This window comes from Chamaea fasciata, unplaced genomic scaffold (genome assembly GCF_029207755.1).
Source record: "Chamaea fasciata isolate MVZ Bird 193981 ecotype frontalis unplaced genomic scaffold, bChaFas1.0.hap1 SCAF_24, whole genome shotgun sequence".
Classification (NCBI taxonomy): domain Eukaryota; kingdom Metazoa; phylum Chordata; class Aves; order Passeriformes; family Sylviidae; genus Chamaea; species Chamaea fasciata.
The window spans coordinates 2423372-2447089 of NW_027094109.1; the positions used below are offsets into that span (position 1 = coordinate 2423372).

Sequence of the window (23718 nt, forward strand, 5' to 3'; positions counted from 1 at the left end):
GTGCAGATGTCGGGGGTGCAGATTCCAGTGGGGTGCTCGGGGTGTAAATGCCGGTGGGATTAGGGGGTGTAGATGCCAGTGGGGTGCTCAGGGTGTAAATGCCAGGGAAGTTAGGGGGTGTAGATGCCGTTGCGGTGCTCGGCATGTAGATGCTGATGGGTTTAGGGGATACAGATGTCGGGGATGTAAATGCCGGTGGAGTTAAGAGGTGCAGATGGCGCTGGGGTTAATGTGGTGCAGATGCCGGTGGGGTGCTCGGGGTGTCTTTGCCGGTGGGGTTAGGGGGTGCGGGTGCCGGTGGGTTCAGGGAGTGCAGATGTTGGGGATGCAAATGCCGCTGGGGTTATGGGGTCCAGGTGCCGGTGGGGTCAGGGGATGCAGATGCCGGCGCGGTGCTCGGGCTGCCTTTGCCGCTCGGGTTAAGGGGTGCGGGTGCCGGCAGGGTGCGGGTGCCGGCGCGGGGGGGCCCCGCAGCCAATGAGTGCTGCGCGGGGGCGGCTGCGTGCGCGGCCGGCGGTGTGTTGCAGCCGGGCGGCGAGTGCGGGCCGGAGCGGCGGGCACGCAGCGCCTGTCCTCGCACCTGCAACCCCTTCCGACCCCCTTCCCCCCCCCTTTTTTTTTTCTTTTGGGTTTTTTCCCCCTCCCCCACCCTCCGCTGCTTTTTTTCCTTTTTTTTTTTTTTTTCCCCTTCCTTTTTCCTTCCCCCCCCCCCCCCCCCCCCCCGCCCCTTTTCCTGCGCTTTGCTCTGGGAAAACGCTGGATTTTAAACCTCTCCCCGCTCGGCAGTGAGTGGGGAAGGAGAAGGAAAACATGGCCCAGGCCAAAATGCACCACCCCGTCTCTTGGGTGATCTTCGCCGGGATGGCCGCGCTCCTCCTCTCCCAAGGTAGGGAACGCCGCGGGGGACGCAGCCCGGGCGGGCGGAGGATGCGCGGTCCCACAGCAGCACCCTCCGAGGGGGCTGGGGGATGAGAATCCCCCCCAGAGAGGGGATGAGGATCCCTCCAGCGCGGGGACAGAGCTGGGAAAGGCTCCCCAGCCCGCTGTGAAGTTGCGGGGGATGCGGATGCGGGCACGGCGCAGGAATTCCCGGCGCACAGGGCTGGCGGCGGGGGGGACACTTCTCCGCTGGCGTCCTGATTATTTCTGCCGGTGCAGAAGGGTTCTGCCATCCCAGCACAATTCCGGCAGGATCAGTGATCCAACAGGCTGCGGGGGGGTGGGTAGCGGGGGCCGGGGTTCCTCTGTGCTCCCCCCACGCCTTTGCTTTTCCAGCAAGGTCGTCCGAAAAACTCGGTGCAGCCCCGCTCCCGCCGGGCCGGGAGTTGGGAAGTCCTCACGCAGTCTGTCCCGGATCGGCACGGCTGCCTCCCCCACCCGGGGGACGCTGCTTGGAGGGGAGGGGGGAAGCTGTGCAAGGGGAAAAAAAAAAAAAAAAAAAAAAAAAAAGAGCAAAAAGCGATGGGAAAAGGAGGGGGGAAGAGGCGGCAGGAGCCAACCCCATCTGGCCGGGAGCGCCGAGCCTGTCAGCTCGCGTTAGGCTCCTCGCAGCCATCTGGAGGGGCTGTGGGAGCGGGCTTTCCTCCATGGGAGGAGAGGATGGAGCCGCATCCTGCCCCGGGATGCGCCGGGGGCTGCGCCGTGCGCGGGGGGCGGCTGGTGCCGGGGCTCCGCGGCGGGATGCGGGCACTTCCCGGAGAAATGAATGCATCCCCATCCGGGAGGGGACGCGGGCGCTCTTTGGAGCGTGGATGCACCCCCGGCGCGGTGCGAGTATTCCTGGGCGAGACGGATGCACCCCGCGGGGGATGCAGGCGTTCCTCGGGGAGGGAATGTCGGTTCTCCGGAGGATGGATGGATGCACCCCGGGAGGGGATGAATGCACCTCCTTCTCCACAGCCGGATCCAGCCACCTCTGCGCTGCTCCGAGGTGCCCACGAGAGGCTGAGAATGTCCAAAGCATCCCAGGCTCGTCCCCCGTGTGCCGGGGTGCGCCGCAGCGGGACCCGGTGGGCTCTGGCAGTCCGGGCGGTGTGGGGCTGGGGGGCTGCGGTGTGGGCACAGATGGTGCCCGGGTGTCTCCCACCACAAACTTCTCTCTGCTGGGCAGGCCGGGCCCGCTGCTGCGGGGGGAGAGCCCCCCGTGCCGTATCGACCGGCACAGGCTGCTTAACATGCACATCACACGCCAAGGCATCGCTCCTCTTCGCCTTCCTCCCGCTCTGCCTCCTCCTGCTCTCTCCTTCTCCCAGGGCTGCTCCTTCCCGCTCGGCATTCCCGAATCCCAGGGGCTTCCCCGGGGCTTCGAGCCCTCGCCCCCTTGGCTGCCACCTCTGCAGGGCGCCCGGCTGGGGTGTGAAGGGTCGGGGCTTCCCAGGAGAGGGATGAAGCTGCACCTTTCCCTCCTAGCTTCTCCTGCCCAGAATTTGTGCTTCATTTATTTTATTATTTCGTTGTTTTATTATTTTTTAATGCTTGCTTTGGGGCTCCCGGTTTGGCTTCTTTGCAGTCTTATTCCATGCCTCTGGTCATCCATCCTATCTGCTTGCTCTCCCTGCTCCTATCAAAGCCTCCAGATCAAAAAGTAGTTGTGTTTTTTTTTTTTTTATTTCTTTATTTCTTATTTTTATAACTCTCCTGGGCAGCAGAGCAGTGGGGAGGAATGTGCTGCCTCCCTAAACCCAAAATCCCCCAATTCCCTGTATTACAGGAATCTGATGTGTGTGCCAGAAGTCCCTGAGTCACTCTTGGAGTGAGGAAAAGCAGGAACCCACGGTGCTCGATGGTCTGGGGAGGACCCAGGGCAGAGCTGTGGGGAGCCGGGTGAAATATTGCACAGGGCAGCAAAAAACTGGGGCTTTTTTGGGCTGGGAGTTGCTGCATTGTTGGAGGGAAGGAGTCCCCCTGGGAGGTTTTTTTTTTTTTTTTTCTTGCATAATTTTATTTAAAGGTCATTAAAAAAATGTAAACTCACCCTACAAATAATTTTGTACTTTAGCACAAACTTTTAAGGAGAGTTTTGAGAAATTTGGGTTCATTCAACCCCAAGGTAATCTTTGGGTCTGTATGCAGTGCTGAAAATCAGCAGTAGTGTGCTTCTGCTTCATGAATTCTTCTGATTATCACAGTAGTTTTTGGAATTCATCAGTTTTCTCCCTCATTTAGTGTCCAGAAGTAAAGCTGGCTTGTGTTTGAAAATGTGAAAATTATTGTCATGCTGGAAAAAACTGTGTTTTGCACAAACCTCCTCCAAATATCTCCAGAGATGTGTGCTGCCCTCTGCAGCGGTTCATCCACACTCCAGATCATTTCCCTATTTCCAGCCAAACAAACAATAAGAAAAGTGGTTTGTGAGTGTGCTTGAACGGAAAGTGGAGCGTGAAGTGGGATATTTCTGGGGCGTTTGACCACCTGCATTCCTGCAGACACCTGTGGGCCCTCCAAGTTTTGTAGATTGGCTTTTGTAGGAATTTTGTAGATTTGTTGACTTTGTGGAATGGGGGCCCTAAGATGGGAGCTGCTGAGTGTTGTGCCCGCCAGGAAGGAGCCCCCTGAGCCTTGGAATGTCCAAAGGAGCTGTTGGGTGCTGCTGCTGGGGAGGGAGGCCGGGGCATTTCTTGGGTGCTGCATCCCCTTGGGAAGGAGCTGGAGGCGTCCACTGCGTCCACTCAAAAGAAGGATGGAGCCAGAAAATGTCCAGCCACGACTTAGGGAAGGAAATGGAAAGAGGGGAGGTTGCAAAGGGTTGGGATAGCCCCGAGCGTCGGGAAGTGAGCGGCAATTTGGCAACACAGCTCTCATTGTGTTTGCTCTGTGTCTTCTGTGTGGTTTTTAAATAGCAGCAAGGAAAATCCGAAATATCCTCGCACAGGGACCGGGCAGCAGCGTTTTCTCTTCCCCCTTTCCCTGGCTCAAAGTAAAGGGGTGTCCTCACACGTGCCCCATGTCCCTGACTCACAGCCCACCTGGATTTCTTAAGGAAGAGGCAAAAATCTCACCTCAGCACTCGGGAGTGGAAGAGACAAGAAAACTCTTCACTCAGCCACGCGTAAAAGGATTAACCAGGCTAAAAGGTCATAGAAGATTTAGCTGGGCCTTTAGCATCAGTAAGCCAAGAATGATGGGAATTTGATTTACAAATTAGCATAAAGACCTTATTCTAATAAGCATACAAGCTGAAATAGGTATGTAAAATAATAGCATGTGTCAACATCCTACACAGAGCGTTCCTCATCCGAAAGAATTATTCGCTCGTTCGATGTGGCTGGGATGCAGATAATTCCCAAACTGAGACAGGCTGTGCTGGTGTGTGATGGAAAAGCTGGATCTCACCCAGAGACACATCCACAGCGAGGAGAGGCTGGGTGCTTCCCCTCAGGAAAGGCAGGATTTGGGGTCGGGGTTGGGGCTACGCGTCCTGTGAGAGTTTCCTGTCCGGGGAGGGGCGAGGGGAAACCTCCTGGCAGTTCACGCAGGAGGTAATTGCACTAATGAATGTGTGTAAGAAAAATGACGTGTATCGACGTCTTTTTGTGAATGCCTGGATTTATTGGTCCTCGGGAAAAATATTAGATGTGGTTAATAGTTCTCGTGCGGGTCAATAAAACGTGATATTCACCCCAACAGCAGAAAATAGCTATTTAATAGGTAATAACAGTAATAATCAATACCTACATGATTAGATAACCCAGTTATATGCAGTACATAAAAGGAGGGGAATGCACTCTGCCTGCTCAGTGGCTGAACATCTGTCATTCCTGCGGATCCTCAGCGGAGCTGTGAGGAGGTATCGGCACCTCTGGAAATCAGGCCACCACGAGGGATTAATTGGCACATTTTTAAGATGCAGCAGAGCAAACAGGAACCCGAGCAGACCTTTGGAAAGCAGTTGCACTGTGCAAAACGCTGGATGGCACCCAAAATGCTGGAAGGTGGGGCTTGGGATTTTGGTTTGGGAGGTGGAGTTGCAGGTGGGGTTTTCCACGTGGGGATTACTGCTGCTTCCCTGGGATCATCCCTGTGCTGAGCCGGTTACCCGGCAGTGGGTTGGCAGGAGACAAGGAGGAGTAAAGTTGTAGTTACTCTACGCTGTGTGTGTGGAGAGATCTCCACCACAACAGATGGAGATCAAAACGACAAAACTCAAAATGAAATCAAAAGGAAAGGTGTGTAACAAATTACCTCAGGGCACGGGAGCAGGGGCTGGAGTAGGTTTGTGTTGTAGCTACACCAGGTTTAGGAGCCCCACTGGTGGGTGGAGATGCGTGTGGTCCCGTTTGTGCTGACACAAATTCCAGGACATGCAGTTGTTTGCTGGCCATAATACACATGAGAACAAGGTGCCTGTGGCCATCTGCAGTGAGGAGGCAAAAAGTCATCTCAGATGTCCGTGGCAAAGGTCTGGAGCTGCAGCTTGGGCTTGGAGTTGAGCTCTTGGTTTCAAACAGGGACCAGAATGAGCAAAGGTGACAGATTTGGGGATTCTATGGAAGTCCAAATTGGTGTGGGGCTGCTCTCTCTTCCCCACATTTGGGGTGAGCCTCAGGGGTCAGAAGGAGATAAATATCCGTTTGATAAGCAGAGGGGATCAGGTGGGAGCTGGGAGCTTGGAAAAAACCTCCTCTGGTAAAACTAAACTTCTGAATCATCCTAGGGACCGTCCCTCTGTACAAGACAGGTGCTCTGGAGGCTGCAGCCGGTTTTGGGACATCCTTGTGCTTCACAAAACTTCTCCTTTCTCCACACAGGAATTTTGATCAGCACCATAACCCAGGCTCGTGGTTTTTCCATCTTCCTTTGGCTTACGCCTGAGACGAGTGCATTTGATACTAGACGTGTCGGCTTTGTGTGTTTTTCTTGCAGTTTTCACTTAAAAATACCCATATTGTGATTTCCCCTCTCATTTATTTTTTTCCCCACGGGGGAAAAAACTGATCAGTTGACAGATCTAGGTCAGGTTAGTGAGCAGGGCTTGTTGTTTTCTGGGATAAAATGGGAGTGGATGGGGAGAGCTCTTCCCAGGAAGCTCCACTCAGACAGTGGAGGTGGACTTTAGCTTTCCTCAGCCTGGGAAACAGCACGTGAAGAGCAAGTATTTGGCCACGGGGATCAGAAAAAGATCTTAATTTGTGTTTGTCTTTGCTTCCCAAACTTCAGTAGTGCAAGAAAGGGCAAAACTTCCCTTGCTTGTTCTCCAGCTGAAGGAACATGAGCTTTAAAGAGGAGAAATGGGATCTTTTTAAGCATTGCTGGTCACTCTGCTTTGATGGGCAGTGACAAATCTCCCGTTGGACTCAGCGGGACCCAGATCTGATCCCTCTCTGATATTCATAGCAAAGCCTTGGAGCTGTGACTTGGACTTGGAGTTGGGCTCTTGGTTTCAAACAGGGGCCAACATGAGCAAGGTGCCAGATTTGGGGATTTTATAGTGGGAGTCCAAGCCATGCTTCTGTCTCCTGTTGCCAGCCAGTGCCCACACCTCGACATGTGGGTTTTTCATGCCTCGAGAAGTTTTACAGGAAAAAAAAAAAAGTCTGGGAGGGCTGAGAGTGTTCACCTGGAGAAGGGAAGGCTCCAGGGAGAGCTCAGAGCCCCTGCCAGTGCCTAGAGGGGCTCCAAGAGAGCTGGAGAGGGACTGGGGACAGGGGCTTGGAGGGACAGAACAAGGAAAGGGATGACTTCCCATTGCCAGAGGGCAGGGTCAGATGGCATATTAGGAAGTAATTCTTGGCTGTGAGGGTGGGGAGGCCTGGCACAGGTTGCTCAGAGAAGCTGTGACTGCCCCTGGATCCCTGGCAGGGTCCAAGGCCAGGTTGGACGGGGCTTGGAGCAGCCTGGGACAGTGGCAGGTGTGTCTGTCCACAGCAAGGGGCTGGAATAAGAGGATGTTTAAGGTCCTTTCCCAACCTAAACCATTCTGGGACTCTCTAAAAAAAAAAAAAAAAAACCCCAGCAGGATGACAAAGAGTCATCCCTTGGTCACTGCACCCCTTGGGGCATCCCAATCCCTCCAGCCCTTCCGTGGGTGCATCCTGCAGGCATTGCATCCCGCAGGCATTGCATCCCTGGTGCTCCCAGCACATTTGGAGCAGTGGCTGGCCGCCGGGAGGAGCTGCCACCTCCCTCTCTCCCTCCCTCCCTCCCTCCCTCCCTCCCTCCCTCCCTCCCGAGCAGGCACCTTGCTCGTGGTTAATAATAAATCAGAGGTGCTGCCTTGCCGGGCTCTGTTATCTGCCGCCAGGAGGGAGAGCACGGACTTTTGATGCGCTTAACAGTTAATATGTCTGGTGCTGAAAGCTGTTGTAAATTAATTGACCCCTTGGCCCCCTTGTCCTGTTGACTGTTCCCACTAAAGACAGTGGTTGGTTCTTGGCATTCTTGCCCCCCTCCACCTCCTACTTTCCCTTCCTCCACCTCCCACGTGCTTCGCTTACTAATCAGGGCAGTCAAAAAAAAAAGGAGCCTGAACTCTGAAAGGCTTCACAGGAGCTGCGTGGGGAAGTCAGGATTCTGGGCATCCCCTGGGCCTCAATTCCTGGTGGTCAGGGTGTTCCCTTTAAAGCTCTGCTGGAAGCTGGCATGGAATCCTCTGCTTTCCCATGGGGATAACGGGGATGGAGGCCCTGCCAGGCTGAAAAGTCCCAGCACAGCACCGAGGACCCTCTGGAGGTGGATGGAAGGGTCACTTTGGGGCGTAGGCTAAGTCCTCCATCTTGCTTTATGTATATTACTACACACTAAACCCTTAAACTCTAAATTTTCCACCCTGTGACATCACACACTTCTATCCAAACCCCACACCCACAACCCCAGTGCTGTCACTCAGTTTTGGAAGCCTTTTCCAAGGCCTCAGGCCAAACGAAGTGTTTTCCTGAGGGTCAGTGCCCGTTAGAACAGAAAGCCTGAAATTCTCAGTGCCCAGGGTTCCCACAGGTCACCTGCATGCCCTGGGTGAGCTGTGGCTCGTGCCAGGTGCTCGCTGCTGGAACAGTGCTGGAACGATGGGGGCAGGTTCTGATCAAGGATTTTTTTTTTGGAAATACCAGGAAAAGATCCCAGAACAGTTTGGGTTGGAAAGGAGCTTCCATCTCATCCCATCCCACCCCCTGCCATGGGCAGGAACAGCTTCCACTAGACCAGGCTGCTCCAATCCCCATTCAACCTGGCCTTGAGGGGATGGTGTGTTTTCCTCGCACATCGCTGACCCTAGAAACCCTGATTTAAGTTGGAAAGGAGCTTGGAAAACCACAAAAGCTCAGTCCACAGGGCTGGTTGTGTCCCCCCCGTGACTCACAGAGAGCAGCTGCTAACGAGTGGGAAATGCCGCAGGAAATTGCGTAATATTGGAAACCAAGCAGAATGTTTCAGGTTTTTCTAATTCCAAACCGAAATAAAAAAGAACCATCGCAAATTCCCAGTGCAAGTAAATTCTGGGAAAAGTAAGGATTGATTTTTGAAGCTTTTTTTTTTTTTTTCCGGAGCTCACCAAAGCTTTATGTATAAAGTTGTGAAGTGATTTCAAACAAAAATAAAAAAGAGCTCCGAAGGCCGCGTTCCAGCAGTATCAAAGAGCCTGGAGTCTCCAGCCTTGTTCCATTTTGTATTGTTATTTCTTCAAAACAGATCCTTTGCTAATGTTTCCATTTTACCAGAAACGGAATTCTTGATTTAAAGAACTGGTTTGAAAGCCAAACCTGACCCGCCTCACTGGAGGCGTGACAGGCCCTCAGAGCAAAGCAAGGTTCATTAATACCATAATATTCTCTTTCTTTTTTTAGTGTTCGGGGCTTTTTTTCCCATCTTAGAGGAGTTATCTGGTGAATAGCACTTCGTTCCTGGGTTGGTTTGGGTGTTTTGAGCTTTTATTCCCTTTCTGCAGGACAGATGGTATTTAGAGATCAGAGGGTGCCTCAGTCAGACTTTTAGTTTTCCAGAGTCAATTCCCAAAGCCAGCACTGGGGTTTTTGATAGCGGGCCAAGGCACAGGAGAGCGGCAGGGCTGGCTGGCACGAGGTGAATTTGGATTTAGGATGAGTGACATCTCTCTTAATGAGGCCCTTTTTGGAACAAAGCTGGCGAGGAGCAGGATCTGTGATCCATTAGAGGCCGGGGTAGTGGCGGAGCCAAAACCGCCGTGTCATTGAAGACAACATGAAAAAAACCCTGTATTATTTATTGTTTACTTTTTGTGCTGCTTTTCTGCACGTCAACACTTCCCATTGTATGTTTTTTGGGCTTCAAAACCTTGACACCACATTAGGAACCACCTCCAAAGCCCCCAAATAATGCATAAACGATGATTATTCCTTCTGATCCACTTGTGTTTATGTAAATGGCTGGAAAAGCGTTTTTCAGCTTATTTCAGCAGCTTAAGGGATTCATACCAAGCCTATTATTGAAAAATCAGAAAGTGAAAAGCAACTTCTGAGACAAGGAATTAGCAACTCAATGGCAGCGTTGGTGCTGCAGGATCTGGCTGCACCGCAGATGGGAATTCCCTCGGGACTCAAAAATCCCACATGTGCCAACAGGTGGATGGGCTGTGAGGGGAACTCAGGGGAGGTTTGGGGTTAATCCAGGGGGATGAGGGGCTGGAGGCACAAACCATCGGTGCTGCTGGGGCTGGTGGTCTGGATTTTGGGGGATAATCCTGGCTCTCTGTCCTTGCATCCATGTGTGGGAAGGGGCTGCCAGTGCCATCCTTGCTCCATGCAAACCTTTTCCCTCTGTCCCAGGAGAGGTGGCACCAGCTACAGATTCGCTTTGGGCTCCATCCCGTTCCAACCAGCCCTGCAGCATCTCATCCCTCCTCTCCTGCTGCTTTTTTTTCCCTGGTTCGGTCCCTTTCCCCCTTCCTTATGTTAATTTCCCACCTGAGCACCAAGTACTTTATAAATAGCAAATCTGAAATGAATTTCCTAGCAGCAATCATTATCTCCCTCGACAGCCATTAAACATTCACACAAGCAGAGCAAAATGACAAAGGGGATTGATTTTTACAGTATGTTGGGGGGAGGTAGGAGAAAGGAAATATGTTGACAAGGCTTTTTTTTTCCCCTTATTTCCCCCCTCTCTGCCTTCTCCCCTCCCTTCCACATCCTCTGTCTTGTGGAATTCAAAATCACCCGTTTGGAGATCAGGTTGGGAGGGGATGGGAGGCAGCGTAGTTGGAAACAAATAACAATAAATTTAAAAAAAAAAAGGGAAAAAAAAAAAGCAGCAAGCTCCATCCCCTTCTTCTCCAGCCCCTGGAAGCCTCGCTCCAACCCCTTGGCTGCTTACAACTGGTAAACATGAAGTTGGTTCTGTGTCCTGGCTGTGCAGATGAATATGTCAGAGTTAATGCCTCCTAAGATGGAGGGGTGAGCTGCAGGGAATGGGAGGGGGCCCAATCTGGGAGCCTGCTCAGCAGAATAAATGTGTTGATGCAATCGTTGGGAGCGGGCGAGCCGCGGCCGAATGAGGCACTGTAGCTGAAAATTTAACTTTGATTTCAATTTTCATATTTGTCAGCAATAATTAGATTCAAGAAATGTTTTTGCCGCTGTTCTAAAATACTAATAAGTAGGAGCCTTTGTAGTATGGCTAATGGAGCCTTTTTTTTCCTAGTGGGCTAGAAAAATTCCATTAAAGGGAAAAGTCATACTGTATTACTGTGCTTCAACACGCAGTGACTTTGCTGCCACAGGAATATCTGCGCCGGGAAACAGCGCCCGTGCTCCCAAGTGCAGGGATGATGCTGGACCGAGACTGGCTTCCTGTGGTTGGGATTGGCTGGGCAGGGACTCGGGAGAGGGCCAGAGGGGACCCCCCACATCAAATTGGGCAGGGGGCGATGCTCTGAGGGGCTTTGGGAAGCTTTTGAACTGCTCGTGGGATGATATCGCAGCAGCTCTCATCCAGCAGGCTTTGGCAAATTTTTTTGGTGTTGCCATTTCCCTTTGGGTTTAAACCTTTGGATCAATGAGGAATTTCCCCTTGTCGGCTCTGCCAAAGGCAGAAGGCTCCTTCTACCCCTCCCCACCCTGCAGGGTGGATTTCCTTGGCAGCACGTGCCAGGATTTATCCCGGAGAGACGCCGGCAAGGAAAGTGATATTAAATTTGCTGGCGATATGCAGAGCAAATGGGGAAGCTCTAAGTTGTGTCATTCTCAAGTTACTTCAGCCTATTAAGCAAACAAAAGCACTTGTGGAGTGAGAAATGGAAATGGCCAACGTGGCCCGATTAATCCTGGATGTACAATTCCATTAATAAGCCAGCTTTTAATAGGTGGCTCTTTCCAGGAGCTGCTGGGACGAAGAATTGATGTATTCACTGTAATTGTATTGCAACTAATAGGATCGGAAGAAAATTGTATGGAGAACTTATTCCTTTGCCACCATATTCCAATCAGTTGAAATAATACAGGAGGGCCCGGCATGGTAATGAGACTTAAATCTAAACAGGAATATTTTAAATTTTCGTGTGTGGGGGGGTTTGGCCTGGGCTTTTGCGTCCCTGGAGAGTGGGCAGAAATAAAACAGCAGTTCAGAGAGGTGCTGGAGGAAATGGGGATCCCAATCCCAGGGGGAGTGTTCCGTGGTTGGGTGCCGGGGCTGCTGTCTCAGCTGGGTGACGGGACGTGGCTGCTGGTGCAGAGCTGTGCCGGGTCAGCCTCTCTCCTGAGTGCTGAGAGGGGTGTCTGGATGCCCAGGGATGGGACTGCCCCTTTGGCATCTCCCCCGGAGCCTTTCATTGCTGCCGCTGGCAGCGAGAGGAGCTTTCCCCCTCTGCAGTCACTGTGGGTCACTGGCAGAGCTCATTAACGAGCCCGAGGTCCTGGCTCCATTCATCCCGTTTATTCCCACCTCCATCTGCAGGCTCTGATGGTTTGCTGATCCTTTCTTTCCAAGGAACTCCTGCAAAAAACCCCTACCTCCTGCTTTGGGGAGCAAACGTACCTTTGTGGCTGCGGCTCTGGGGCCCTGTGGGATGCAGAGAGGGATTTGGGCTTTAATCCATGAGCGTCTCTCCAAGGGCTCTTGGAAGAGAGCTGTGGGGCTCCACAAATCCCAGGCAGGCTGGGTGGCTCAGCACATCCCAGGTGATGCACAGCAGTGCCCCAGATCTCCACAATATCCATGCGATTGTGGAATGATGCACATTAAAGCAAAGGAAATACTCATGTGGGGGCTCCCCGACCCAAAATCTGTGTGGTCCGTGATTACTGGAGCTGCGGCTTTGCCACGAGAAGTTTGCAGCCACTTTTTGTCTGTTCATCGCTGCTTCAGGGCTGTTTGTTTTTCACTCCTCCTCCCTATTTGTATGCATGCTCTGACCCTGCTTTGGTAACAGGCTAGAGAGTAAATAGAAAGGGGAGGGAAAAAAAAAAAAAAAAAGGCAAGGAGAAAAAAAGCCAAGGCACAGTTCAGCTCAAATCCCTGGGGAAACAGATGTGATTGCCTTCCAGAAATGGCTCCAATAAGGCCAGAAAGGAATATTGCTTTTATAGCTTTTGGGATATAAAACATTTAGAAAATGTGATTGACTGGCAATGCCTAATTTATCATTTACCCGTTTCTCTATCCACCCAAACACAGCAGTATCCTCAGACGGGCTCATTTCCACCTTTTTCTGGCTTTCTGCCTCTTTCCTGTGTGTGACACACGTGCAAACCCGTGTTCCCTTTCACGCCCAGCTGTGTGTGCACACAGGCACGTGTTTCCCCACGCTCCTGGCTCCTTGTCCCTGCGCCTGTGTCATGGATTTATCATCGTTCTGCTAAGCACTCAAACTCCTGTGGCTATTTATAATTAATGCTCAGAAACCTGCCAATCCATTTAATGACACCGGGAGGTCACGGCCTCCCTTATAGCTTCCCATTAATCATCATTAGAACAGTTCTGGGTTTTTTACGTTCTTTTTAAATGTTAATTCACCTTTATAATGCTCCTTTCAGCTCTGACTGTAAAGGGATACTCTGTAGTCACTCCAGACTGTCTTGCAAGTGTGTGCAGGTGAAAGGCGCAGTGGGACAATTGCACTTGATAAAGTCTCCTGGATGTCTCCCGCTGGAAGGAATTGCACTCACAAACCCTGCCAGATGGGATTTCTGCACAGCCCTCTGCCACCAGCTCCTCGCAGCAATGCTGGCACAGCTCCCCCTTCCCTGCTGGCTCCATCCCGGGTGCCGCGGAGCCCCTCACCATTTCTCCCTCCTGTGCTGCTGGGAACCACAGGGTCAGGGAATCCTAGAGTGGCTTGGGTGGCAAGGGACATTAAAAATTCCACGTGGTTCCCAAGTGGAATAAGCTTATCCGTGCTGGCACAGAGCTTGCTAAGGCCATGTCTGCTCTGCCAGGTTGTGCTCGGGCACATCTTTGCTGGGCAGATTTTTTGGATCTTTGCTGGGCTCATGCATAGTTTGGCTTTATGGGTGGTGGTGTCTGGGTTTGGGTGGAGCATCCAACCCTTGTGAAGGTTAACAAAATTCCCAGTTCCCACAGAGCAGGGCTGCTCCCATTGGCAAGTCCACCTCTTTCCTGGCAGTGCCCTGGGAGCCTCCAGCCCTTTTTGAGTGTCCCAAAGCCCCCCCTGTCATGGTCACAGCTCAGGGCATCAGCAGAGATGCCAAGAGGCAGCTTGGGGGAAGGAAAACTCCGGGTGCAATCTGGTACCTTTGGCAAGCAGCAGTTCCTCTACAGTTCCCCTCTCCTGGCTTGTGGCTGGAAGAAACCATCCCTCTCCAAAGCCAATCTGTGCTTGCCACCAATGGAATGGTCCCAAAGAGGTGCAATCCTGATCCACTTTGGGCTGCTGAGCCTTTTGGGAACGGTCCCACGGTGTGGTTGGTGCTAAGCATGGCTCCATGTGAGCTGTGGGGACTTTTCACAGCTCTGGGTGACAAAACTGCAGAGCCTCCCATGATTTCTGCTCCGTGTTCATCCAGGAGGGGAGAAGGCAGCACGGACACTGAGTTCCTCTGGTGGGAAGCATGCACAGCCCCGTGTGTGCTCGAGGTGCACAAAGATTCATGCTGGCCTCTCTTTTTGTGTGAAATAGGATCACTCCTGGTTCTTTGGACACTTCTGGCCTGGGTGAGAGCCGAGCCCAGCCCCATTTCTCTGAGTAAATACGCCAGCAGCATTTGGCTTAATGAACTGTGGCTTTTAATAAATGGCTCTTATCTTGCTGAAGTGCTGCTAAATTGTCAGGATTTAAAATTAGCCTAATAGATTTGTGGGCGATGTTTTATTCACTGGTTAGTTGGAAAGAGATGGAGAGAGGGAGAGATGGCTCCACCCAGTTCTCCCTGAATTATACACGAGTTATTTATTTGTTTGGGCCGAAGGGAAAATGTTCTGGATTAATGTGCGATGCCTCAGCACCTGACTTAATGAGAATTTAGAGACCTATCCCAAACTGATAGTCTCCCATTAATCACTCGGTGGCCCCTCTGCTTTGCTGTCCCTGGGATGTATTTTTCATGGTGGTGGTTGGGTTATGGTACCCACTGCTGCTTGCCAGGAGAAGGGCATGGGGATGGACAAGGGGAGTTTTTGGGTGCTGTGGTGGCTTCCAGGACCACGTCCAGCAGCTTTGCTCCGTGTTGATGTTGAAGTAGAGCCCGTAGATCTCTGCCTACACCACACCAACCTGTGCAACTCGAGCTCTTGAGCATAAAGTTGAACTTGCTCATTTTGTGACACATCCCCTGAACTTCCATGAGCCACTTCGCCTTTATTTCTTTTGGCAACGCTGAGCTGGTTATGATCCTGTTGACAGTTTGGAGACATATGGAGAGTCAAGGCAGAAACAGTGTCTTATAATAGAGTAAAATGGGATCTGGTTGGGATGAAAGATGCCAGGGAAATGTCAATCACTATCATTATCCTAACAAACTGCTGTACCTGCAGAGATAATAATAATATTTAGCAATTATATAGCACCTAACAAGCTCAAACAGCACAGACTGCAGCTAATTAAAACTCCCAAGACTTCCTTTGGGTGGGTGATTTCCTTAGAGCATGGACCAGCTTCCCAGGGTATTCTGTGGGAGGCTAAAGGCACTTCTTCCCCATTTCACAGGTAGGGAAAGGCTGGAAATCCGCACAGTGAGGGTGGTGAGGTCAGTCCTGGCACGGGGTTGGGCTCTTTGCTCCATTTGGAGCTGTTGGGTGGCCTTGACTTGGTCACCCAGATGGCCAAAGGTGTTTGGATGCATTGATGTGCTTTTCCATGTCCTTTTTGGAACTGGGGAGAGTTTGGGTGCTGGACACCCAAATGAGGGCCCCACCAGCTCCCCTTGGTGAAGCAGAGGTGCTGGTACAGATGGTTTTCAGGGCTGGACAGTCAGAGGGTGTTTTCTCCTGTGTCTGTCTGCTTTGCTGGGCTGCTGCTCCTTTGCTCTTGGTTCATCATCCCCCATCCCATCTGGACCAAGCTGCATCCTCAGAAACCTTTCTGGAGGGTGAGACATCAACCAACATCCCTAGTCTGGCTGGGTCACCCAAGGTCACAGTGGTGGAAAGCAAGACTTGGAACACTTCCCGGTTTGTGGTGGTCTCACCTGGCCCTCCCTGGAAAGCAGGATGAACCTACTGGTGTCTGTCTGGATCCATCAGGGCTCCCTGCTGTTGTTATGATTCAGGAGGGCTCACGTAAGGACATGTCACACTCTGGTTCTTGAAGGGCTCATAGCAAAGTTTATTGAAAGGAAGATTCTTTTATCCAGTGTTTGGGTACAATGAACAGGATTGGTCCTTTAGGGCACCACCTTCTTGTAAACATCTCCACCAGTAAACAAGTTGGAAAAACACCAGGTGTCAGGAGGAGGATGTCTACAAGGTTGTTTTGGGTTCCTCCTCACCATTTCCCAGGCCAGACTGGGAGAGTTCTGTCCTTGGCTTTCCCACAGGCTTGAAGATTCTGCCTGGAGCCTGAGAATCCATGTTCTGACCACTGTCAGTTCCCACATGCTGACCCCTGCCCAGCTGTGTGTAGCTGCAGCCCAGGGAGCCCGTGGTGTCCCTGTGACTTTGTGAAGGTCAGCGTCGGTGTCTGAAGTGGTAACAACGCGTGATGCGCGGTGTCAGCCGTAAAGGAAATATTGTATATAAAAGATAAGTTTTTTTTTTTTCTTTTCTTGTGGCAGAGGAACAAGGCGCCGGGTTCATTTAGCATTCATAAAGTCTTGCTTTGGAAATGCCTTTAAGTACTGCTGAGGGAGACTTGAAGGAGCATGTTTGAGAGTCAAATGCACATCTCCTTGGGCTCTCCTTTCATCTGCTTTAAAAAACACAATCATTTTTTTTAATCTTTTTTTTCCCCCTCTGTAAAAATACTAATCTTCTCCAACAGCAGCAGACACCCAGGGTGCAGGCGCTTGGCAATTAATTCAGTGAACAGAATAAGCGAGGAGCAGAGGGAAGGGGGGACTCAGCCAAGGACCCGAGGATGCTGAAATCTTGCCTGCTAATTAGGAGGCAGCACAGGATGGGGCCTGGTTAATTCAGGTGCTGAGTGTGTTGTCCGCTCGGGTGGCAACGTGGTCCTCTGCCATCCTCTGGGCTGACCTCTGGCTGAGAGGAAGGCCCAGCAGGGAATTTGGGTCCTGGGCTGGCTGGGGAAGAGTCCAAGTGGATGAGATGAGGATGAGTTTGGCTTGGTTTACAACCTGGCAAGAGTATCCCGACTCCAAGGCGGTCACGAGTGGTTGTTGGGAGAAACATGTGGAGGTTTTGGCGTGAGTCCTCCTTGGACTCTTGGCCGACACGTGGAGTGGAGTGTCCGTCCTCCAGAGGCTGGGCTTTCCCTCCTAGAGAGTCATCCTCTTGGAGTTCGTGTCGGCATGGAAATTCAGTGCACGATTCCTGCTATCCTCGCAGGAGCTGAGGCAGAAGGAGAGAGACAAAAGCAACAAGGGTTGTCGTCATCCAAACTTCTTCAGGTTGTGAAGAGCCAACTTCTCGGGAAGTGTCAGATGGGCAGAAGTTCAGCTCAGCCCCTTCTTTTGGCTGAAACTTTTCTCGTCCTTGAAACCCCTCTCCTTCGCTCTTCACTTGAGGGAAGGGAATTTACTGCGATGAAATATGTTGTCTTGTGGCTTTTTATGAAAACAGCACATGTCACTGCCCCTGTTTCCTGGAGCCAAAGGATGTGGCTGGGTTTCAAAAAGAAAAGGACTGGATGATTTCATTATTGCTAACAACTGTTCCCACCAAGATAAGGGCAGTCTAATCACATTCCCTGCGAACAAGTACCAAGGGAACCAAAAGGGAACGTTTCCATTTGATCTTCCAGTTGTCTGCTGTGTTTTGGTCCTCTTTGGTGCTGTGCAGTGCCAGGAGCAGGCTGTGAGGCTGAAGGGATTTGGGGGCAGCCAAGGCAGCAGTTCATGGTGGGCTGTCCTGGTTATCAGGGGTGTCCCAGGTTGGAGATGCTCTGCCAGCAGCCGCCTCCACATAAGGATTTATTTCACTGACCGCCTGCGGTCAGGGCTTGAATTCCACATCCCAAACTCTTTGAGCGGAGCCTGAGCTGATGAAGGAGGCTGAGCACTGAGCAGAGAGGGAGTTTTCAGCTTTTAATTTTTGATTTGCAAGTTGCCCAGAAGAAAAGTGCCACCTCCTTCAGAATAAAAAAAAAAAAAAAAAAAAAAAAAAAAATCAGCGCTTATGGCTAATAAATTTGCTTTTCTTAATTATGTTTCGCAGATTCCCGATGTAGATTCCCCTGAGAACTGATCCATAGCTGAAAACCCCCTGTGCAGTGAGCGTGCTCCATCTTTAACTGCCAGGAGGTGATGCTGACCGTGGTGCAACCCGGGTGGAGGGGGAAGGCAGAGCCAGCAGATGGAGGGGACCAGTTTTTGTCTGTGCCCTCCTCTCAACAGAGTGAGCTGCCACGTGTCCCCACTGCGACGATCCCTGTCGCAGGGAAGGAGCTCTCGAGGCTTTGATTTGCCCCCTGGCAAGACATAACATTATCATCTCATCCTTTAATGATTTGAGGACGGAACTGTTTTCCACATCAGTGTCTCCGTAGGCCTGATTCTGCCACGGGCGCGGGGGGCAGGCAGAGGGGATGCAGCAACTCAGCGTTCCCCCTCACCCTCTCGTTGTTTGCATGCCCTTGGCTCCTCAGGAGCTTGGGGGAGGCACTAATTGATCCATCCCGTTGGCACAGGCGGCCAGGAGTTGTCATTTGGCGAGCGGAGCGAGGTTCTCCCTGCTGCAGCGCAGGGTCACCGCTCCAGGTCCCAGCAGCGACCACCCAAAGAGAAAAGATGACTTATAATTACATTCGTAATTGAAAGTGATTAATGGTAGCAAAAGAACTTCGAGCGATTTCTTGTAATTAAATACTAATTTTAGTTCCTTTGCAGTGCCGAGCACCATGTTTGCCTTACTGGGGATATTTATGGCTGTGCCTTAGCACGGTTTAATATCTTAAAAATACATGTTAAGTCATTAACAATTTTTTTGGTGACTGGGTAAACAAGTAAACATCAATTAATTTGTTTACTTTGTGTCTGTAATGAGGTTCTATTATTTAAGATTTTGGAGGATTTCTATTCTGGAGGATTTGTGGCTTTGAGTGGAAGAGTGGAACCCTTGACCAGTCCCGTGTCAGGAGAGTCCTGCTCTTTGCTCTGGGCTGCTCTAGCTTCCAAAAATCCCCCAAAAGAGTTCTAAGAAGGAGGCAGAAACCACATCTGGAATGGTTTGGGCTCAGAGGACATCAGGGCCAAGTGTTGAGCCTGCTGGCTCCGAGGCTTCGGAGCAGGGAAAGGAGCTGTCTGCCCACGGCAGATGCTCGCTGGCTGTTGCTTGGTCTTGAGGAACAGAAGTGTCACAGAATCAGCTGTTTCTGCCAGGTTTTGGCTGCCTGTAAGTGACACCTTTCAAACTCAGCTGCTGCTCACGATGCTGCGTGTCAGGGGTTGCTCAGGGCTGCTCTCCTTCTCCCCTTGCTCCAGCTGCCAATGCCATCTCCTCTCCTCCCCTCTTTGGAGGCAGCTTTGACCCTGGATCCAGGTTGGATCCAGCCTTGACTGGATTTTGGAGAGAGATTTGCAGAATTTAGTATTTAATCCCTAGTACTAGCATTGTATGGATTTGATTTTGAATTTTGATCCGTCAGACAGGGCTGGTTTGGGTTTTGGCCGTGAACAGGGACCTGATGGACGCTGGTTTGGGTGGCCGTACCTGGGTACAAGCATTGGGGGTGACCAAATCGGGCAGAATTCCCATCCTGGGGAATGTCAGACACCTTCCAATGTCACAGTGGAAATAACTTTAAGCCTGGCTTTATTCATCGCCCATAGCAGCTCTTTCTCAAGCACTACAGGCTGAGTGTTACGCCCAGCTGTGCCCATGTCCTTCCTGCACCTTGACAGAGTTGTTTTGGGAATCTGTTTTCCCGAAAACTCGGTCCTGCTCTCATTGCAACACACTGGGCCAGAAAGCTCTTGATGGAAATCATGTCTCTTCCTCACCAGTTCCCTGATTCCTTGCTAATGCTTTTCATTCCCTCTTGCTGCTTGAGAGAGCTGATCGTCTGATTAAATTAAGACAGACACAAAAGCAGCTGGCCTGCCAAAGACTTGGATTTTATTAAAAATAATATTGTTTACAGAGTTCTCTCCCTTTATGGCGCATATAAAACAGTGTGTTCCACCCGAGCAGCCGGCAGACTCGCTGCAATTTACCCAGGAAGAGATGGAAAGACATTAAACCCTGTCTTGATGGGGAGCAGAGAGGGCACGGAGGAGACAGGGGTTGGGGATAAGGGATGGAGCGTAGCTGTGGCTGCAAGGGAGAGGGGAGGAAATGTGAGGGAAATAAGAAGAGGAAAGGAAGGATGATTCCCTGATCCCCACCTCCCCTTCTCCCCTCACATACCTGCACTGAAATGAAGCTTTCAGCAAGGAGAGGGATCATGGAAAAGGGGAGATAAACTAGGGCAGAGAGCTTCAGCTGGGGACACAGCCTCCGCTGGAGCGGGAGGAGAGCGGCTTGCCCTCCTTGCAATATTCAGGAGCCCTTCCCAGGCTTTCTGTGCAGGTGGAGATGTCTGTTCTCAGCTAATCTGAGGTCTTGCAGATGTTTTGCAAGCCCTGGGGCTGGGGCTAGGTCAGGGCTGGGAGCGCTGGCTCCTGCCCACACCAGTGCCTCACCAAAAAGCTCTGGTGCTGTGTAAATCATTTATTTGTGTTTTATTCGCACTTCAAGGGCAAAGGAGGGTGTGCAGAGAGCAGCACAGCGATGGGTCGTGGCGCGAGGGGCTGGCAGTGAGGCAAGGAGAGACAGGGAGGTTTTCCCAAGGTCACAGAGGCAGCTCGAGGTAACACCCGAAGGTGAAGCAGGGTCCTCACCTCCAGCAACCCTTGTGTTGGCTAAAAGGGGTTGTGCCTCGCTTTGGGAGTGAGGGATGAGCCCTGATAACAGCCTGCTGCAGCAGTGCCCTGGCTCTGCTTGCCTTTCTCTCCTCTTCCAGTGTCTTCTCTTTGTTTGTTTGATTTGGTTCCAAATAATTAATTGTAAACAGCCACGGCTAATGGTTTGAATGAAGGGCGGATGGGTGCTTTAATTAACTTGTGAAAGGATTATACACTTGTGCCTTCAGTCTCCCTGACCCCAGCTGAAGTGACAAGGCTTGAGCACCCCATGTTTGGAGGGGAGTTGAGCACCCCAAGAACACAGGATGCGCTGGGTGGGGGGATCAGCTTGGAAAAGCCACCCAGACTGTGCTGGGAAGGTTTGACAGGGATCCTGACTGTGGTCATCGTGGAATCATGGAATATCCTGAGCTGGAAAGGGATCCACAGGGGCATGGGGGTTACTCCTTTCCCCTGCATGGATGGGGCCCCAGGTCCCATGGGAGAAAGGTGTCCCACCCTATTTCCCTGGACCACTGAGCTCCAGCCCTGGCCCGGTGAGCACCTGACACTGATCCTGTGCAGCTTTTGACACTGTTAAGGGGTTTGGTGGCATGAAGGAAGTGTCCTTTGAGTTCTACAGACTTTAGAGATTTAATAAACCTGAACCACGTTCTAATACACGTGGAATTTGGGCGAAGCATGAGTCGCCTGCCCCTTCTCTGCAACATGGTTACTGTACAAGCTTCCAAGAAGATCTGCCTCCTCTTTTCCAACCTTTCCAGACCAAATCCAGCCATTGAATCTGGCTGGGAATAAGCTCAGCAGAGCAGTCATGGGCAGGAGGATTTCTGCAAAGCCAAGAGCTCAGGAGATGGTGAGACAGAAGGAGGAGGTGGCCCTAGGTCATCCCTGGCTGGCCTCCAGGCACGTGGGAGCCTGATGGGTGTCAAACCCTGCATTGATCCCTCGGTCTGAAGGCAGTGAGAGGTTTGGAGTCGTGGCAACAGGTGCTTCAGCCTCTGCAGCTCCACGCGTGGCTGCCTCAGAAGTTTTTGTGTCGAGAATTGGTGAGGAAATCTTGGAAGGAAAAGGCTGAGCTCTCGCTATCCTCCCCACCTGGCCACACACCTTCCCCCAGCCCATTCCTAGAGCTGACTCCTCCCAGGGGCTATTCCATGTTTTAGGACAAAGGTGCCTCCCTCATGGCTGTTTTAATGAGCAAATGAACACCAAGACCCAATTCCAGGAGGATTTAGTGATGGAGACAGACTTCTACAGCTGCATCGTTCAGGAAGCTGGGATGGAGTTGGGTCAAGTGATTCCCTGAATAAGGCAAAAGTGCTCTGAACATCCAGGAGAGGCACAAGGTTGTCGGTACATCGTGCTACTGAGTCACCGGGCAATTTCCTGTCCCTTCCCCTTGCAGAACACTCCAGGTGGGAGCTTTGGAATCTGTGCTTAAAACAAGGCTGATTGGGCTTGTTCTCTCATGGAAAATGCATGAGAGAAACTGCATTTCCATGCTGGGATTTTTTTTTGGGATCAAAAGTCGTTTTTACTCTAAACAAGGCTTTTTTGGCCTTTCTTCAGTGGTGATACGTGCCTCTAGAACCCTCCCCACTTATCAGGCCCCCAGCGAGCCGCTCGGTTTGATTGCTAATCTGCCTCATTATGTTTTTAAATGCACTTAAACAGTTGAGGTTTTGTGTCTTTTTTTTTTTTTTTTTTTTTTTTTTTTTTCCATTTTTGAGGCCAAACTCCAGCTTCTGAAGTGCCTGGCTGTCTTTTACTTCAATGGGAGCCTTCCCTGTTTATCCCAAGGCATAACATGGTCCTCACGCCGTTTGAAATTAGATGCAGTGATTAGAGCATCTCTCTGCACCTCAAAGGACAGCTCAGAGAAGAGGCTGGAAGTTGGAGCTGGGGGAATTTGTGCACTCAGATTTTTTAGGACTTCTGCACTTGTTGTAGCTCTCTACAAGTGACCTGGAAATGGATGTCTGCTGGCAGGTGATGAACTGGAAGCGGTGGTGGCGGCAGGAGGGCAGTGATGGCCACGTGAGGATGTCTCTGATCCGTACCTGTGATAGATGATTCTCTCTGTGCTTTTTTGCCCTGTGTTTTTTATAAGTAAGAATATAACTAAGAGTGGTGAAATACTCAGCAAACTGCTAAAAATTTGCTGCAGCTGGTACTCTGGGCTGAGAGTGCTACTGGCTCTGCCAAGGAGATGCCCCAAAGGCTGGAGCCCCTCTGCCCTGGAGCCAGGCTGGGAGAGCTGGGTGGGAGAAGAGAAGGCTCCAGGGAGAGCTCAGAGCCCCTGCCAGGGCCTAAAGGGGCTCCAGGAGAGCTGGAGAGGGACTGGGGACAAGGGATGGAGGGACAGAACACAGGGAATGGCTTCCCACTGCCAGAGGGCAGGGATGGATGGGAGATTGGGAAGGAATTTCTGGCTGTGAGAGTGGGGAGGCCCTGGCACAGGGTGCCCAGAGCAGCTGTGGCTGCCCCTGGATCCCTGGCAGTGCCCAAGGCCAGGTTGGACGGGGCTTGGAGCAACCTGGGATAGTGGAAGGTGTCCCTGCCCATGGCTGGGGGTGGAATGAGATGAGCTTTAAATTCCCTTTCATCTCAAACCCTCCCGTGATTCCTGTCTGACTCTGCTCAGTGCTGTGGGCTCTGCCCTGGGTGCAGACCCTGCTGTCTGTCAGTCAGGGCTGTGTCTGCAGGGCTGTCTGCAGCCTCACCAAGCGTCTACTCTGCCTGTAATCACTCCTTGGAGAGCCCTCCCTGGATTTCACAAGAGTTGAGCATTTTGTTTGGGAATTCAATTTGCTCGGTTGCTCTGCGGGGTTTTTTTTTTTTAATTCCTTTCACTTCAGTGTTTTTCCTGGGGAAATTGTGGGTGCCACAGGGAGGCGGGGTGGAGAGGACAGATGTTGCAGATGTGGGTTTGAGCTGATGCTGGTGGTACCTGGAGGTGCAGGATCCACCTGGGGCTTGGCAGAGGAGCAGGCACATGGTCTGGCAGTAATATCTTTTGCCCTTAGAAATACTTTTCCTCCTCTAAATGCTTTCTCACGGGGGTGAAACTTTAATGTCAGTGCTTCAGACAAGGAAATTGAGCCCCCCAAGAGAAGGAGGATGTGATTCCCAGGTCTGGACGGCTTCAGGAGCCACCAGTCCCACTCAGCTTGGGTGAAGGGGGCTTGTGTGGGAGGTCGGGTTGTGCTTGGGGTCTGACCTGAGAGCAAAGGGTGTGATCTGAGCTTGGAGACAACACACCACGATAACCTTTCGGCCTTCAAATCTTTGCCAAAGCATAAAGGTCCCTGTGCCCGCTGAGGTGCAGCCTTGA

General features: G+C 51.6%; 1 protein-coding gene across 1 annotated transcript in view; it reads left to right on the forward strand.

The window, feature by feature from the left end:
* Positions 1-732: 732 nt before the first annotated feature.
* The window catches only part of LOC136300898 (protein CEPU-1), a 356401-nt gene continuing 333415 nt past the window's right edge, over positions 733-23718 (forward strand). Inside the window, exon 1 of the mRNA XM_066203605.1 lies at positions 733-886. Within this exon, the coding sequence (XP_066059702.1) occupies positions 811-886 (76 nt within the window). The 5' untranslated portion in view covers positions 733-810. The remainder of the gene's footprint in view (positions 887-23718) is intronic.